Source organism: Catharus ustulatus, chromosome 3, assembly GCF_009819885.2.
Source record: "Catharus ustulatus isolate bCatUst1 chromosome 3, bCatUst1.pri.v2, whole genome shotgun sequence".
Lineage (NCBI taxonomy): Eukaryota > Metazoa > Chordata > Aves > Passeriformes > Turdidae > Catharus > Catharus ustulatus.
Window position 1 is genome coordinate 81,818,042 of NC_046223.1, and position 18,743 is coordinate 81,836,784.

Consider the following 18,743-nt stretch of genomic DNA (forward strand, 5'->3'; position numbering starts at 1 on the left):
ACACAGTTCCCGACATCGTGAGGCCTTTCCATGAGTGTCCTTAGCTGTCACCTCGGTCTCTTGCACGCTCCCTGGTCGGCTCTCCCCATGGAGGCCACTCAACGCACTTTGCCCCCGATTTCGCACACAGACAAGCGCCACGCGGACGTACATGCGCCGCCCGGCCCGCTCGAGACCTGCGCTATCAGCAGGCAGGGCAGGACTATCGCCCCCTTTGTGCCCCCGCGTCCCGAGCGGACCGGCCGGCCCTTCCCCAGGATCCCGCCGCGTCCCCCTCCACAGCCCAGCCCGCACCCTCCCAGGGGGGATTTAAACCAAAACCCGGAAGCCTACCCTGCCGCGCAGTGCACGCCGGGAGCTGTAGTGCCAGCTCCCCAGTGGCCGTCCTGCCTTTGAGCGGCGGGGGACGGGGCGGGGAAACCACGAGTCCCGTGAGCCTCTGCGGCGGGGGGGGCTGGCGTTTGAACCGGCGGCGTTGTTGTTGACGCCATATTGCTGGTGCGGGGGTTACGGCCGGGAGCGCCATCGCCGCCGCCATCGCCGCCGCCCGGGCCGTGCCATCACCATCGCCCCGCATCGGCCGCCCCGCACCGCGCACCTGGGACCGGCACCGCGCCCCTCGGCACTGCTCGTGCCCCGCCACCGGCCGCGGGCGGAATTTGTCCCGGCCGGGCAGGGTGGAGCGGGCAGGGAGAGCGGAGATCCAGCCGGAGTGAACCGGGGCTGCTGCTGCCGCTGCCGGGGCCGCTCCCTAGAGAGAGGCCGGCGGGGAGGCGGTGGAGGCGGCCCTGACGCAGCCGCCCCCTCCTTTCCCTTCCCTCCCCCCCAGCCCACTCCAGACAGCGGGGAAGACGCCTCTGGGTAGGGCCGGCTGCTGCTGCCTCCACTGCTGCCCCTCGCTCCGAGCCCCCTTGGCCGCTCCGCGCCATGGCTTGCGGAGCCACTTTGAAAAGGACTCTGGATTTCGACCCGCTGCTGAGCCCGGCGTCCCCGAAGCGAAGGCGATGTGCGCCATTGTCAGCCCCGGCCTCAGCCGCCTCCTCCTCCTTCGCCGCCGCTGCCTCCTCCCCGCAGAAGTACCTGCGCATGGAGCCCTCGCCCTTCGGAGAGGTGTCGTCCCGGCTCACCACAGGTGAGGGACGCGGCACTCCCTGCGCCCGGCGGCCCCCCCGGGGACAGTTCGGCGGGGAGGGGGCCGGGAAGCGGGGAGGAAGAAGGAGGCGGGGGAGGTGTTGGGTGGGTCTGGCGTCCCCCTCCAGCCATTTTCTGCCGGGCTGTGCGGCTGGCAGCGGCCGGGGCGATCCCTGCTCGGCTTGGCACCGAGAGACACAATAGAAATGGCCGTTTGCAGCAGGAGAGGAGGGGGAGGAGGAGGAGGGACGGGGAGGAAGAAGGGGGGGCGGGTTGAGCCGCTGCGGGCGGGTGGCCATAGGAAAGGGGTCGGTGAAGGCGGGGGGTTGAGACTGGAGAAAGGGACCCGAGCGGCGGACGGCGTGGGGGGTGGGGGTGCTGTTGGGGGAAGCTCGATCCTAGGAAAGGAGGAGGCCGGATTTTTTTTTTTTTTTTTTTTTTTTTTTTTTTTTTTTTTTTTCCTCCTGTTCCTGCTCTCCTGGATGTGGCAAGGAGAGCCGCAGGGGCGAGTCGAGCTGCGGAAACGCTGGGGGCGGCAGGGGACCGGGGGTGTAACCGAGGTGGGGCTGGGGTCGGGAGTCGGCGGGGCCCCAATCGATCCCTTCCCCGCAGCCATTATCGGTGGGTCGAGGCGGCGGCACCTCCTCCCGTTGCTCAGACATCGGGGGAGGGCGGGGGGGCAGGGCGAGGAGGCCGGCCTGTCATCCATCACCCGCAAAATGCCAGTGGGAAAAGGCAAAAGCGGATAAAACAAAGGGGTAATCCTACTTTCCAGCCTCTTAATACGGGCCGTCGTCCCAGATAACCCGTTCTATGATATCCTTAAAAGTTCCGTAGGGAAACCGAGCGTTAAAAGCGGTTGTGTGCAAGGGTGAGAGTTGCCTTTAGGGCAGATAAAATGGAATCGGGCGGTCTCCTCTCGTCTGGGAGATGCGGGGCAGAAACGAAACCCTTTAACATTCTTAAGGTGGGAGAGTTGAGGCAACCGGCGGCCCTAAAAGCTCGGGGTCTGTTTGTGTAATGGGTGTCAATTAAAAATCAAACGAGTTCGTTTTAGCGGCGAGTAGGGAGAAAAGAAACAAATTAATCTTGGCTGGGCTCGGAGGATTGATTGGCCCGTGCCATGCTTAGTCCAGTGGGCAGCTTCCAGCAATGCACTCGGGGACGGTGCAGCTCGCGGCCATGAGCGGCTGGAGCGCCGAGGTATGGATGTATCCGTGTCCTTTGTGTGCAGGAAAAAAAAAGGCCCTCTGCAGTTGTTGCAGCAGAATTCCTTCCGCTGTTGTGTTTGGTACTCCCTTTTATAACAAAAGTTGTCTCCAGGTTACCAAGCACTAAGTTTGAATGTTCAAATTGCCATCTACACGTAGGACAGTGCCTTGTTTCAATATTCTTAGTTTGGAAAACGGTGCTGTACAATACATTTTTTAGCGGTTTTAATCAAATAATAAAAGATTGCTATAGAGGAAATATAGAGGGTATACAGAGTAAAAACTTGGCATCAGTGCCTTGATATTTTTTTGAACCTCTAGGAAAGGATCTTGAATGAGTCAGCGGTCTGGGATGAGAGTTGTGATGGATGGCACTCCCTGGTACAGCGAGGCATTACACGTACTTTGAAATAGATATTTAAAATCAGTCCTAATTTGATTCTTTTAGAGGATAAGTGTTACTTCTTTGCAATGATTTCTTTTGGTTTCTTTAGGGTTTGAAGAGCTTAGGTTATGAATATTTAATATTAATATTGTCTGGTCAGTAAATATGTATTGCTGAAAGGAGGCAAATCAATAAAATTTTCAGAAGAGACAGCCTACAGCAGTATTTGAGGTAATACCTAACTTCTACTCTGACCATTTTGAAGGGCTTAAAAACTGAGATGTTACTGAAATTGAGCAAATACAGGCCTCTTTATCTCCTGAGAAAATCAGAGATGCAGGTGGGGTGGTAATGCATGTGAAAAGGAAATTTCTGTACAGACAAGGATGTATTTTATACATAAAAAATGTGTTTGGTATAATGAAGAGTGAATGACAGTAAATCAAAATGTCTCAAAATACTCCTAAGCGAAACTTGAAGCATGTATAAGTTGTGCACGTTTACATGGGTTTTGCTTAAAAACTCCCTCTGGCTTCTCTTACAGAAAAAAAAAATCTTTATTCCGTACTGGTATAAATGTATCTGTTAATCGGCTTGCTTAGCTTTTAATTTCAGTTGAATTCAGGGCCATTATCACATTGTGCATATTGCATTTCAACCCTCACTGAGCAAAATAGAGCTCATAATTTTAAAGGGGGCTGTTGAAAGATTGTGTGTGATTCATCTAATTGTGTAAATGTACCTGTGAACTAACAGTTTGCATTTTTCCTGGTAATCACTTGGAAGAATCAGGCAGTTTATTCCAGAACTCTGACTTAGGTTGAGGCCTAGTGTGCTGCAGAAATGTATATTGCTTTACATTGATTCTAAAATGAGTTCACATGACCATTTCTGATGCAGATGTCTGCATTAGGGTCAGATAAGTCTTGGTGTGTGTATGTATGTGTGGAAAGAATTCCAGTCCAATTTAAAAAGTGTTCCCGAGTCACCATTTTATGTTAGTTTTTGTGTTGGGAAATTTATTAACAATAGCCAGAATTCCATTGACTTGGGCTTTTCTCAGCCTGTTACTGTAATCCTTAGATTTCCAGCACTTAAAAAGTGTCTGTCTGAATTCTGTGTAATGAAAATTAATGTTCATATGAAATCAGAGCTCCGGATATTAAGGACTTGATGCTTAGACTTTAAGTTCATGCTTAAACATTTTTCTTGTATCTGATATTCTGACCTGGTAGTGTCACAGTGGAGACTGTATCAGCGCCACGACTTTTTACCACATCATTCATCATTTCAAAAATGAATTATCTGGAAGCAGAATACAGATTGATTGAGGGGTGTGCTGAAAACTGAGAATACAGTGTGGTAGTCAGATGAGAAAACAGCTGTCTGTATGGAGTGGTCATAGACAAATAACCAATGTCTGTTTGAGAGAGGGTAGGCTTATTCAAGATGAAATTTATCTCTCACAGGAGTGTTTTAATATTTTGTGGTTATTTGAACAGCTGTTAGGTCACTTCCAGTTTCTCGGTGAATTTGGCAGCCAAACTGTAATTGTGGCTTTACAGTCTGTACTTTCTGTGGAATTGTGCTTACTGGCTTGAGTGTAGTCATGAGTATGTTTCCTAATTTTTGAATAGAATTGTTTGCATGTAGAATGATCTTTTTTAAAACTGTGTTCATTATAAGCAGAGCAGAACATACCTGCCTGGCATGAAACTGGTTTAGTTTTGAAAGAGTGGCTCCTCTTAAATATTTTTCTATTGCTTGAATACTACAGATGAGTTTTAGTTTCATGTAAGTTCTAGCTGTAAATGAGACTGTTTTGTGTAATCAGAGTATCTACACCTGGGTCTGTGTGTTACACATACACTTGTTTGGTTTCCTCTGAAGTCCAAAGGGTGCTTTTCTGTTTCAAAGCCGTTAAATGAATTCAAGGGTGAAAGGATAAAACATGGGCAATATTATTTCTCTGTTCTCTGCTGGATGTTTTGGAACCACTGTTTGCTGTTTTACCCAGATGACAGATTGTTCAGGAGTGGGAGAAAAAAAGAAAAAACTACTCTTAAGTTTTTTAAATTCAGAGGCAGGTTAGTTGTTGAAAGCCTGCCTGTCTGAACATTTCTGAAATCGAATCTACATGTGAAATATGGCTGAAAGAAATTGGGGGGACAGAAGGGAGAAATAATGTTGGTCTTAGGTATTTAAATCTCCTAATTCCTGGTATGTAGAAGCTCTGGAGACAGACTGAGATCACAGGTTTTTTTTCCATACTTCATCCAAAACTAGAGGTTAACTTGAAAGACCTTTATGCAGTCAGAAAGGATGAAATAATTTAAAAATCCACCGACTTTAGCACATGCAGTTTTTTCTCCATCTGAAACATTAATCTGCCTCAACACTTCCCAGCAACTAACTGATGTTGCAAACTAAAAACCCACTAAGGTGGGTGGAGCTGTTGAGAACAGGCCTCTCATGAGGGATTCTTTACAAACAGAAGGTAGATAAATTTGCTTTTAGTATGTCCTTTTACTTTCACAGAATAGTCTGGAAAACGATTGATGTAATTGACACAGTTTTCAAAATTAATGCAAGAAAATGTCTTCGACCTTACTGAATAGGAAGGACTCTTAGTCTTGCTTGTGGGCTGTCCTCCTGTGACCTTTGAGTTGCCCTCTTGAGCAAACTGAACTACTTCTGTCTGAAAGTTGGTCAGGCAATGGCCAAGCATAGGTTTGGCTTTTAAATGAGCAAATCCAGTGGCTTTGGAATGTGATGTATTAGTAGTGCTGCATCTCTTTCTGCTTAATTTCTGTTTTGTTAACTTATCCACATGTGTATTTATTGCTAAATTATCTCTGTGAGATGCCAAGTTTCTCATTCTGCTCCAGTATTGCAGAAATCATTAGGATTTTAAAAAACAAAACATTCCCACCCCTTAAAAAAGTCACGTAATCGCTGCATCTGGACTTCATAATTTAATTTATATGAAAAATTTCTGTATAGATGCCTGTGGTGTCTATAAATATTAAATACACTTGGTTGTAGATGTCATAAAATGTTGAAACTGGATTTTTTTTTTTCCCCAACAGCAAGTCTGATAAATGCAACGTGACATTTTATGTGAAGGGAGAGATCTAATTGCTGTGTCTAACACATTCTGCATTGCTTGATTTATTTTTCATTCCTCAATCCCTTGATCAGGACAACTGGGACTTCCTGAAATAACACATTTGCAGAATGAGCTAATTCATATGTGAGCATCCAGCCAGTGGGAGAACCAAAACTTTTGTCAGCCTGAAACCTGGAGTAACTGGATCTCATGAGGAGGCCTGCTCTGTGCCCCAGTCCATGGCAAGCTGCTTCTGTCCATTCTGTAGCTATAGCTAGTGGCTGTGAGGTGTCAGCATGTACCCATTTATCAGTGTTTTCTCTCCAGTTTAGAGCATACTCCTCTGGGGGAGGACATGTTTTCCAAAAGTACACATTCTGTTACTAGCCTCTTTACATGCCTAATTGAGAAGCATAAGTGGAGTGGTTGCTGAGACCAAAGCAAGAGAGTTAAGAGGAATATTTGGGTTGTTTTAATTTCTGTCTTTACCAGAGTTCCCTGGTGAAGTAGAAGAAAACCCCTGAGGAATACATTTACCCATTGCTCTGCTGCAGTGCTGCCTTTAGGGGCATCTTAAAATAAGCATTGTATGTCAGTAGTCTGGTGGGAAGACAGAAGTAGGAATGGGGTACATCAGCTAGGTGTTGAGCAAGGTTGAAGGCCTGATGGAAATGTTACATTTTAATTTGAACTAGGACAGTGGAGCAGTTTACTTTAACAGAAGATGAAATCCCTAAAGGCTTATGTCATTGACATCAGGATAGCATTTGATTGATTACTTAGAAGAAATCTCAGGCATGTTTCAAGTTTGAATGCATATGTTGAATGGTGACATTGCAAACTGAAACCTGAGCTAAAGGTTCCATTTCAGGCCAGAAGACTGCTACTCTGATTTCAGTGCATTGAGTCACCTTCCTGTGTGTTTTGCTGCATTTTCCTTTAGCTAAAATCAGAGAAGCCAGGAGCTGTGATGAGAGATTGATAGTTTAAAAATCAGGCCCAAAGAAGAATGTCCTTCAGGTGAAACAATCGGCACCTTCATAAGTTGATAAGCAGTTATTAAGATGGAGAAAATAATTGTTTGCCTTGTTAACTTTTTAAGTTGAACTGCTGTTTCCTTTATACATAATTTCTAGGTAATTACAGGTCAGGATGAAGTAATTAGATGACAGAATTTTGAAAAATATTAACTTGACTTCTTATCATGAATCAAAGAAAGTAGGAAGACTACATAATTCCTTGGAAATGAATATTTGGCTTTGTAATCCGTTAGTGTGATAGTCATATTTCAGATGTAAAGCTTGAACTCTGATTTACCGTGTTCCTATTTCATCCTCTCTTCATTTGGAAATCTTTGTTCTCCAAATGGCATCTCAGGTTTTGAAAGATCTGAGTACAAAATTTAAAGAACCTCTGTACTCAACTTTATGCTCTCAGTATACAGCTCTGGATAAAAAAGAGTATCCATTTCATTATAGTCAGGTATGTTTGACTGAATCCCTTATGCCTTTGGTGTGAGACAATAAGCAGTTTTGTCAATCTTAATCTTAGCCTTGAACCTGAAGGTGTTGGGGGCATAAAACAGGTTCTTGTGTAACTGGTGGAGATTCCTAGTCATGTTGAATTTGAAATGCTGTGTGTGACATACTAATTCCTTTTGGTGTGTTACCAGTGTGGCTTTTTTGTGCTGCTAAACCAGATTCAAAAACTCTGGTTTTCACTTTCAGCGCCTCTGCCTGGAGTTTTCTGCTAAATAGCTCTCTACCTTCAGAGGCGACTCTAACCAGCAGGAAATACTGAGCGCAGGGGGTAGAGTGAAATTAAAAAGAAACTGAGGATAGGCCTCACAACATAGTGATGTGTGTTCCATCGTGTTAAGTATATTCCTTTTGTCATCTCAGATCAAAATCACTGTCTGATGTATAATATCTGATTTAAACTTCAGTGTATGTTCAAAGGGGATGAAAGTTTTTATTTAAAATACCTAAAAAGTTGTAATATATGTGATACAAGTCCTCACTTAAATTGTATAGTCTTAGAGAAGGTGACAGCAGATTTTCTTTAATGAGTGTACTTTCAGTTTCTGAATTTTTAAATATAAAATAATTTGTTAATTAAAATGCATGTCATTGTTTAAAGGACAGTTTGGGCCTCCACACAGAGGCACATAAGCTGTGCTGTGTTTGACACCAGTTCAGTGCACATTTCAATTCAGTTGTGCTCTGCAGAGAGAATAGTCAGAACTAATTGGAAGCTGGGTGAGTTAAAAAACTGAACTTGAAAAAGCAGGAAGACTTTCTGGAAGTAAAAGTAGGTTGGATCTACTAATTCTAAGATTTGTGTAACTAGGTCAGAGTTTTTAAAGTCTTCACAGTTGGATGTCTGCTGTATAGATGGCATTCAGAATTTGTCTTGTTTGCACTACCTTAATATTTCATGGCTTTCTTCAATGCTGAGATGCTATAAAAATGTTGTTAATATATTTGTGTGGAATTACGAAACAGAGCTGTAAATGGAGAAATAACTTTGTGCATTTAAGCAGTTTTTCTTACTGTATTAGGTGATTTTAATTTGGCATTCATATTTTCATTTAAAATGAGTCATAAATACTTGCAGGCTTACATTTCACTTCACAGAGAAGTAGTTTTAAGTCTAAGATTTTATGCTAGTGTAAGTTAAGAGTGTCTGCATAGTCTTTGCTGATACAAAAATGTGCCTGCTTTTTTTGAACATTGCTGGTCTCATCACTCACGTGAGAAGTCATTGAAAGTTTGTTGCTATGTTAAACATGCGTTTCTTGACGCTTAATCTCCATCTTATAAGTGGTGGAAATTGGCAAGTATGAAATGAGTCAGTCTCCTTGCCCACTATCAGCAAGGTATTGAGTACACCTTACAGTCCAATTTTCTGTGCTGAGCAGTAAGTAGTGCCTTAAATCTTGTAAGTTAGTCTGAATAGAGGAATACCATTTACCAAACCAAGTTACAGAAATGCTTAGCAAGTGTTCAGTCATGCCTAACGTTTCAGACTTTTTTTCCTCCTGGTTGCTGTTTGCAGTATAGACAGTGTCATGTTTAAATAGTCCTTTCTCTTAAACTTTGCTTAGTTCTATACTTGGAGCTGAAGTCGTGGTAATGCTAACTGTTGAAGTTATTTTGTCAGTATGGGGATCTCCCAGTATCTGTCAGTAGTGTTTCTTGAGATTTTTGATTTTCATGGCAAGATTTGAAGGTGGCAATTTTAAAAATGTTGCCAGCCAAATTAGAAGTAGATGAAATTGTTGTAATATCATTGAGACTTCTTGGCCACAGTTCAGTATAATTTGGCACAGAATTATGTATCTTTGGTGCACAAATCTTTATTTTCTATCCTGGTTGTTACTGTTTTCCCAAAGTCCACACCTGATTTCTCTGCCGTCTGTCCCCATCCCTCCCACTCCCCGCCTTTTGCTCCTTCTATTCTGGCTGATATTTCAACATTTTCTGTAAATTATTCCTTGTTTAATTTCCATTGTTTGTTAGGACTGAATGGGGACACAGCACATGATTGTTGATTTAACTCTTGCAGTTTTATCAGTTGACCAGAGTATTTTTGCTTTTTTTTTTTTGTCCTTAATGATTTTGGCAATTAATGTAGTTTGAGAATGTTTCTGCAATAAAGATAAAAGAAAGGAAAACTATAGAAAAGATTTTTATCCAAGATGTTACACCTGAAATTTGACCGATTTTTTTTTTTGCAGTTCACCTGGAGTTTGAAAACTATGGCCAGGACAAAGTAGTCATAGTGAAGGATGGTCATGGTCTATTATGTTTTTCAGTTCATACGAATGCAGTGTGGATATGTGCAGCTGTGTTTCTCATAGTGGAAGCATGCTTTAGGACAGATGATCCTATGAGCTGATCTGGTTCCCATTCAAAATTATGCTGTATCACTGCTGCCAGAACAGCGCTTGATTTTGAGAAATACTGTTCTGCCACCATAATGCCATCGAGTATAAATTCTGTTAGGCCATTCTCTGACTGATGTGTGTATGCACATGACCAGCTCTACATGGGATTCTGTTTAATTTTGGAAACCTGACTGCATCTTGGTTTAACATGGTTTATGTACTTTGGAATTGTATAATAGGAGTGTGTGTATCTTGTCCTACAGAAAGTATAGATCCTCCATCCCCCCAGCACCACTTTCTTGTGGTTCCTTCTCTTAATTTACCTGCTGTGCTTTTTTATGACTGTTTTATTATTGTCTTGTGCATTTGCTGCTTCTTTGAACCATATTACTGACTTCCCATTAGAGAGTTGAAAATCGTACAGCTGTGGGCATGGGACTGAAAAGGTATCAAGTCCTTAATCAATGAACAAAATCCAAGAAGCTCCTCTGCTGCCATTCCTGTTGCCTCAGATTCTCTCCTTTTAAAAATTGGAAATCTCTAGACTTACTCACGGAATTGAACCATGACAGTATTCAAACATTTGAACTGAGAATTGATAAGTGTTTCTACTTGGTCTAGCAGAGGCTTCAGCCACTGACTGAAGAAGGTGGTAGCTGAAGTTGCCTGCATCACATGGTTCCTGATTAGAAATGTTCAGATATGGAACCTCAGCCATATACAGATTACAAATATGAAATTTGGTTTAGGTTTTCATGTTATTGTACTGGCAAAATGTGACAGAAATAAGAAGATTCTGAGTGGAGTCCTTTGTAACTCTGACATGATCATGTAGATTTATATGTACCTGAGTTTTGGAAAGTTGTCTTAGCTAAAAGTGTCAGTGGAAGCCAGTTGTGCAGATAATCTTTTTCTTAATGCATTTGAGCATTTAAAAGTAAGAGTTCTCATAAAGGATGAGAGTCTTTGGAAATTTCCTTATGGAAGATCTTATGTAAAAGGTAGAAGATTACTTTGTTTTCTTGAATATTTTACACTGCCAGAGGGTATACTGTTAGGCCACTGGTGCACTTGCAAACCATTTGGTGTGTGGAACTTCTTACCAAATGTATGAGAGAAGGCACAAAGGATTGGTAGTTCCTGTTGCAAGGATTTGTTTCTCCCTTATGATTCTAAAGTGGAGATGAGATTACTAAAATTTGTTGTACTTTATTCATTGCAATCAAAAGCTGCACTACATGTTGCCATACTCCTTTAAAAGAGACTGTTGATCTATCCACTGTATTTTATTTGGATAAATTAGAGGCTGTCAAAAATGTTGTGGAAAGCTTTTGTATTTTTCCTGTCAGCTTCCAATTCTTTGATATTTTAAGCAGTAGGTGCCTAATGCATATTGTATAAATTGTGTTTTCCTCTTCACTGTGCTACCAGGAAGCCACTCAATCTACAGGGAGGAATGGCAATTCATATGGATGTTTTATTCTAGAGTCTATTGTTATATGATGATAAATGCTGTGTGGGGGTGAAAGATTAAAAATATGAAATGAAGATAATTAATACTAGTTTAAGTTTTATAGCCAAATTTTTATCCATGCACATTGTATAGTTTCTAAATTTCAGATGCTGGGGTTTTTTTGTGAGCAGTACTCTGGTGCCAATACTTGACCTTACCTAAGACCATTTTTGCTGGTGTTCTCCTGGTGAAAACAGCCTGGGTTACCTTTCTTTTAATTATTTTAATGGTTTTATGTCTTAGGTAAAACATTGCAGGTTTTGCAGGTCATGTTTTAAGAGTCTGTATATCTTTTATCATCTGTTATTTATCTACAGCATTTGATGTTTCATTTGATGTTTGAGTGGAAATCAAGTGAAATGCAAAGATAATTATTTTAGGGGTTTTTTTTGTTTCTTCTTTTTAGAACAAATTCTGTATAACATAAAACAGGAGTACAAACGCATGCAGAAGAGAAGACATTTAGAAAATAGCTTCCAGCAGACAGATCCTTGTTGTTCTACTGATGCACAGCCACATGCATTTCTCCTTACTGGACCAGCTTTGCCAGGTACCCAGATAATTCTGTATGATTTTCCTATGTTTTCTTAGACTTTGCTTGTGTAAACAATTTTTTCTAGTTACTTGGTGGTTTATGGGACCTTCTCACCAGTTATTGTTGTTTTTTGGCCACAAATTGTGAAATTGTGTGTAATTTTGCTATATTCTATTATTCTGTCAGATTCCATTTGAGTAAATAGTTTTCCCCATTACCTGTTTTGGTATGACACATTCCCACTAGTTACTGCTTTTTTTTTGTTTGTTTGTTTGCTTGTTTGTTTTTTTGCAATAACAGCATTGGTCTGGAAGATGGTAGCTTTCCATTTTAAGAATTGGTTGGACAAAAACCTGGTATTGTTTTCAGGAGACCATCCTGCCTACTCTGCCTACTCTGTCACTGATACTCTAATATGCTTCTGCAAAGCAGCTGTCTCGGCACCAATGTACTGTACTATAATTTTTACATAAAATAGAAGCTTAAATTTGTATGTGGCAACTGCCTTGTCAGTGGTGTTCACAGTGTTTGTGTAACACTCCTGGAGTTTTGATAGCTGTGTATGTTGTCCATTGCAGATGTCTTCCTCTTGAGCATCCAGTTCTGCTTCAGTAGTAATTAGGAGGATCAAATAGCAGAGAAAATCTTCTTCAAATGCTTTTTAAAGTTCCTTTTAATGTAAAAAGTGTGAAAAAACCTGATATAAAAAACTGCTTCTGATCTACTTGTAATTGTAAATTGATATACCCAAATATTTACTCTCAGGTACTTCATCTGCAGCATCATCACCATTGAAAAAAGAACAGCCCCTGTTTACTCTCAGACAAGTTGGAATGATCTGTGAACGTTTGCTGAAAGAACGTGAAGAGAAAATCCGTGAAGAGTATGAAGAAATTTTGACCACAAAACTTGCAGGTATCTTGTAGTTCAGAATAATATATGTCAGAGTGTGTTTGAGAGTTTAAAACTTCTCTTTTGTGTATGGTTGCTTTTTTTTTTACCTAATCTGATGAAGGTATGGGGTTGCAACATGACAGAAAAAGGTGTTTACTCCGTTTCATAGGTTTTTTCCTTCTGTACTGCTTTGGATAGGAAGTATGACTCTTAGTTATTACTACTCAGTGCAGACAGTGGTTTTATTTCAGTTAGAACGTTCTCTTGCTATTTTATCTGAATTGACAGTTTCCCCCCCTTTTTTTTCTTTTTTTTTCTTTTTGTCTTTTTTCTTTTTTTTTTTTTCCCTTTCCTCCAGAAAGACTGCCTTTAGAGCACTTTTTGAGGGACTGGTTTTTTTGTTTTGTTTTTTTCCTGCTTGGGAACTGACTTCCTTTTTCTGGAATTTGGCAAAATGACAATACCTAAGATTTCCCTTTCTCTTCCCAGTACTTACCATGACACTGCTGCCAGTAGTGTTTGGTATCTGCTTGAGAATCAGTTCAGCTGTTTTTCTGGTGCTCCATGTTGAATTCTTGTATTTCACAATTCAGCTGAAATTCTTGGCACCTGATGCCAGCTTATCTTTCCATAAAAATCATGCTAATGTCAGCATTGTAAAAATGACCTTTCTTCGTTTTTTGAGGTCCTTTACTTCTAAGCCTCTTGCTAGCATTTGAGCACCTAAATTCTTGTGCATTCAGAGGTAGGTGCTTTCTCAGTATGATTTGGAGTCTAATATTTAGTGTGGTGATAATGAAAATCGGAGCACACTGTTCTGCAGACTTGCTTTTGAATACTTAGTTGTTCTGCTTCCCACCTGAAAACATCACAATTAAAGTTGGCAGGTCTCTTCAGGTGCGAATAAAAACTTTTTACAGGCACATGCAGAAAGTCATCAGGCTTGTGGGTTGCTTGTGGTAGTGTTGTCTCTGCACTTGAGGTTCTGTTCATGTTCTACACTTGATGATCTGCCATTTTTGTAGTTCTGTGTCCCTCTTAAATCTTTATCTATTTAGAACTATAACTAGAGCCATGAGTACTTTTGCTGCTTTGGGCCTGGTGTTCCAGTTCAATGTTTTTCTTTTTAACCTGCTTCAGCCTGATGAATTAGGACTCTACAGAACTTTTTCTCCTAATTTATGTATGTTAGGAATTGGGTAATTTCTTGTATTTTTTTAAATGCATTTCATTTAACAAGGTTAATAACCATTTGAAGAACAGATAGATTTACACTTGTTCCAGACAAGTTCTGGAGTACAGGCTTGTAGTTCTTTACAAACAGGAAGGAACCTTTGTCAAGTTCCTTATATGTGCTCTGTGTCTTAGTCCCAAAGGGAGCATTGTTTGGTTTTTGGGAAAGGGAGGGGATTGAATTCTGTCTCGGAGTTGTGGTTTAGTGAGATGATTTAGGTTTACTTGTTCTGCCATGGTGCTCAGCAGAAGAGCAATAAGGAAGATAATGTTACTGCATCACATATATTAAGAAACTAATACATTTTCAACGTTATGTGTTGAACATTGTATTTAAAGACTGACAAAAGAATTTAGAAATTCCTTGCATGGAAGGCCAGTTATGGTTGTCTGCTGATAGAATGGTTATATCCTTTTCTAAACTTTGTGCAGTAAGATGATACTTGTTGTTACAGAAGTGAAGTCAAAGGAAATATGACTGGAAATTCCATAATTCTATAATAAATTTCACTTGAATAGCTTCCTTCAAGTGACTTAAGTGAATGCTTGCATCTTGGATATTTTCTGAATCAGAGTTGTGATTTAGGTAGTTAGCCAGATACTGCCTTTTCTTTCCTTCTTCCATGCTCTTTGCAAGCAGAGTTGCTTTTCATCCAGAGAGAGTGTTTGGTAAATGGAAAACTCATGAAATGTAATTCCCTGATTTCTCTTCCTGCCTCTGTTACCTGAAACTGCTGTGTTAGCACAAACTTGGTTTTGCAAGAGCCTTAGCAAAGACTAGCTTGAAAGGTTTTTAAGACTCGAATACAGCCTTTTATAGTGTCATATTTGTATTTGGGTTCATGTCATTTAACCACCTGACTTAAAATAGTTAGGATGTATATGACACAGTGATTTAAGTGTCTGTGCAGTGTTCACTTAAATTTTCAAGTAGTTCACTGTAGGCTGCTCCTACCTTTGGATTGCTTAACTTCTGAATCTGAATGTCACAAGAATGGGGCTTTTTGGTAACTGGATTTTAAAAAAAAAATTGCAAAACTGTAGTTCTAACAAAAGATGATGTTACAAAGCATCTGTATATGTTGACTTCCACCTTTAAAGAACATTTGCAAGTTCGATTTTGGCCCTTAATACATAGTTTTAGGAAAAATTCTAGATGCTGCTGTTGTTTGAAATGGTTTCAGTGCACCAGATCCTTCAGTCTGCTCTTCACGTTATTCTGTTGTTTGGCTGAAGTCCTTGCAAGGCTGGTGAAAAGCCGCTGGTCAGAGCTGCAGTGATGCAGGTGGTGCTTGTGGGCAGAGGGGAGCTGGCTGCTGTGACCACAGGCCCCCTTGGTCAGGGATGAATGTCCTTAGATCTTTGGGTCCGCTCCGTACTGGGGCTGCTGCTGCACTGCTTGCTGATTACTGATACCCTGTTTACTTCAAAGGTGAAGCTCATCCCTGCAAGAGGATGGGGACTTTATTGGGGCAAACCTGTGGGACTAGGAACTACTACAAATCTAACTGCATTTTTGGTTGAAGATTGCCTTCTTTGACCTTGCCCTTTTCTCAGAACACCCCACATTGCTGCACATGTATTTTTCCACAAGGGAGGAAGGGGAATGGAGAGGAGCGGCATCTGGTAGATATTACTCTCCTTGTTCAATTTCCTAATTCTGAAAGGTGATACCCTGCTGATGAGTGCAGTATTAAAGCTGAATAAAACATTGTGAATGTATTTGTATGTATGTGTGTATTCTGGGAAATAACAGTGTTTAATTCAAGGCCAAGTATATTTCATATCAAAATTTCATTTCAGATGATGCAGTAACCATTTTCATGCAGTCCACAGTCAACTATATGTCTCCCATAGTAACTACTTTTGTGATTGGAATTACTCAAAAGTTTAGTGACTTAGCATTTCATCCTTTTAGTTTCTTGTTTGCTTTTGATTTTCTGGTGGTCAGCAAATAGAATTTGTAACTCTGTAGCAAATCCCTTTCCTGCACCTTTGCATTTCCATTTTATTAAATTAATTTTCTTACATGTGGTAGTGGTAGGAGCAGACAAACTGTTTCCAACCCTAGCAATGACCTTTATGCGATGTTTTTGTTAACTACTGTGCCCCCATTATGGATCTGAAAAATGGGCACACTTGATTTCTTCAAAATATGGTGTATGATACTTAGTAGGTGTTAGGAATATTGAGGTTTTCATTATGTGCAGCGTAATTCTCTTTAAATTTACTGCCATCTTTCTCATTTACAGAAGTTTGTAAGGGAGATTCTTTTCATTAAGAGGACATTGGCTGAATTGTTCTGGAGGATAAAAAAGAAATGGCAGCTATGAATTGTATTAAGTTATTTAAAACTACCACTAGTTGGGGGTGTGTTTAACTTGTATGATTTCTGTGTGTAAAAATTAGCCCTGAGTATTTTTCTGCTTGATTTAAACTTGATACTCATACTCGTAATGCTTCATCCTTGCAGAACAATATGACGCATTTGTGAAGTTCACGCATGATCAGATCATGCGACGATATGGAGAACAGCCTGCCAGTTGTGAGTATCTCTTTCTTCTGGTCCCTGTAGCAGCATTGAATTGCCAGATGTTCAATAATTTAAATGGCTGTTGTTTGCTGTTAAGCTGCTAGGCCCCAAGGTAAAATACCCGAAATTGAGAATATGGAATATTGAAGTTGAAAGGAAGGTGTGAGAGAAAATGCAGCTTGTGTTTAAAACATCTACAACTGGTTTCCCATAATATACTGGGGTTTTAGTTTTGAAATCAGTTTTGATACTACCATGATATTAAAAGGTCTGCACAGAGCTGATACTTGTTACTGCTGTCATTAACTCTCTTTTTTTTTTTCTTTCTCTTTCCAGATGTTTCATGAATCACACTTTCTGCATATGTGGGCTGCCCTATACACCCTGTTTTATTGTTGCAAGCTATCCCAGTAAAGACTTGCAGCAATGCCATATTTTTTCCCCCCTGTGAACACAGGTTATTTCAAGCTTTTGTCAGTGGCAACCACTCTTATGCAGCAACTGGTTTTGGAGTGCTCCCTGATGTCAGTACCACCTGGATGTGGACCTTTGCTACCTGTAATAATACCAGTGGCCTCATTTGCTGTATCATTACGATTTGGCTTCTTATGTTAATAAGTTTGAAAAAGTAAAGGATTAAAGCTGGTGTTCTAGAAGTTGCCCTTCACTGGTTGTGTAAATAAAAATGTAGAATGACACTTCTGACTGAAGTTAGTGTGGTTTTCATAACTGTGCACTACAACCGAGCTGTGATCACAGTTAAGTTAGAATGTAATCCCAGGACAATTTTAAGCAAATAGCCCACAGTACTGCCTGTGAAATAGTGAAGGAGGGCATTTCTGTATTCCATGACTTTTTTGGGGGTTAAGAATGGGTTTATATGATTTCTCATTTTTGTAGTTTTTATTTATTCTATCAGTCTTTAACAAATGTTTATTGCTGCAATTTTTCAGTGTATCATTGTTTTACTGCCCTTGTAGTACTGGAATTTAGTTGGAAGAATAAAACATTTACTTCTAATCTGTTTGTTTTTAATATGCAGGTGGACTTTTGCTGTGTATGAATAAACTTAAATCTGAGTGTTTAAATGAAAACTTTATTTACTAGCAATAGTGGGTGGGTCAGTTTTAGATCAGGAGAAGAAGGTGGATTAAAATCTCAGGTCATTCTTCAGAGGCAGAGAAATCTTCCTTAAATAGTCTGTATTGTTTCATGTTGAGGAAGCATGTTTGGTACAGAACAGACACAAAACTGGTGATGTAACTTGCTGCAGATGACTCAAACAGCAGCTGCACTTGCCTGCCTTCAGATTTCAGTGACACATTAAAGGAAATGTGTTCATGAGATAGAGCAGGAGCACGTACTGTAAGCTGGAACAGTGTAGGTATTGCAGGAGCTGAAGGTGTGTAATGCCTGTTGAGGGTTGAGAGCCTTGTTGGATGCATTCAGCTGTTGACAGACTGCTGTGTTGGTGCTGGCTGCTGCTGTCTGGGCACTGCTGGGTCTGAATCACTGCAACGTTCCTACATGGCAAGTCCAGATCTGTATGTTGTGGGGTGGAAGTATTGCTACCAAAGGCCTTCAGTTACCCGCTTTGGGGACAAGAAAGCAATTTCAAAGTAATTGTTTGATTATAAACTGCTGTCTTCTGTAATTTACTGTCAGCTTCTGGTTAAATGGACGGCTGCTCTATGATAGATCTCTGTCCCATCTCAGATTAACAGAGGAGTTTGAGTTGAAGCTGGTAGATTAACTTGGTAACTGGCTCATGCTTACTTTATGGTATCAGAGAAGCCTTGTGATGAGTTCTGCTTCTTGGTGAACTCTTTCATTTAGGAGTGGGATTGAAGGCTCAGAATTGGATACATTGCTGCAGTATCAGAGTATTTTCTGCTCACTTTCCTGAAACCCACCTTGCCTAAATATTTGGATTATTTCCATTTTGTTTTCAGAATCCCAGAAATGAGAAATCTCTGCTAGACTCCCCTCTCAGGTCTTCTATCACTGAAAATAAAACTATCAAGGGCTGTAATTTTTGTTGTCTGCCTTGAAGTCCTCAGTCCCTCTCCTTCCTGCTCCTCACTTTTTGGCTTCCTTTTTTTAAGTTGCCCAGGCTAGGAAAACCATGCAAATTCTGACATCCTCATACATCTCATGTATTTCCTGTGTTTTTATCTTTTCCTTTGGGATATTAAGATTTATAGATAAGAAGTGATGTCATGCTAGCACCCAGCCACTCCTGGACTGCTCCAAATTAATGCATAATAAGCAGTCTTGTGGCAGATGAAAAGCATGGCACCATGGGTGCTG

General features: G+C 40.9%; 1 protein-coding gene across 2 annotated transcripts; it reads left to right on the forward strand.

The window, feature by feature from the left end:
• The first annotated feature begins 494 nt into the window (after positions 1-494).
• AKIRIN2 (akirin 2) lies at positions 495-17,453 on the forward strand. Of its 2 annotated transcripts, none has more exons than XM_033056166.2 (5): positions 495-1,132; positions 11,645-11,788; positions 12,539-12,688; positions 16,374-16,445; positions 16,770-17,453. In XM_033056166.2, the coding sequence occupies exons 1-5, from the start codon at positions 928-930 to the stop codon at positions 16,778-16,780; spliced, it is 582 nt and encodes a 193-aa protein (XP_032912057.1). In that variant the 5' UTR covers positions 495-927; the 3' UTR covers positions 16,781-17,453. The 2 variants fall into 2 exon arrangements, with proteins under 2 accessions (XP_032912057.1, XP_032912058.1); XM_033056167.2 differs by having other exon boundaries at positions 526-1,132; positions 12,554-12,688.
• The last annotated feature ends 1,290 nt before the right edge of the window (positions 17,454-18,743 follow it).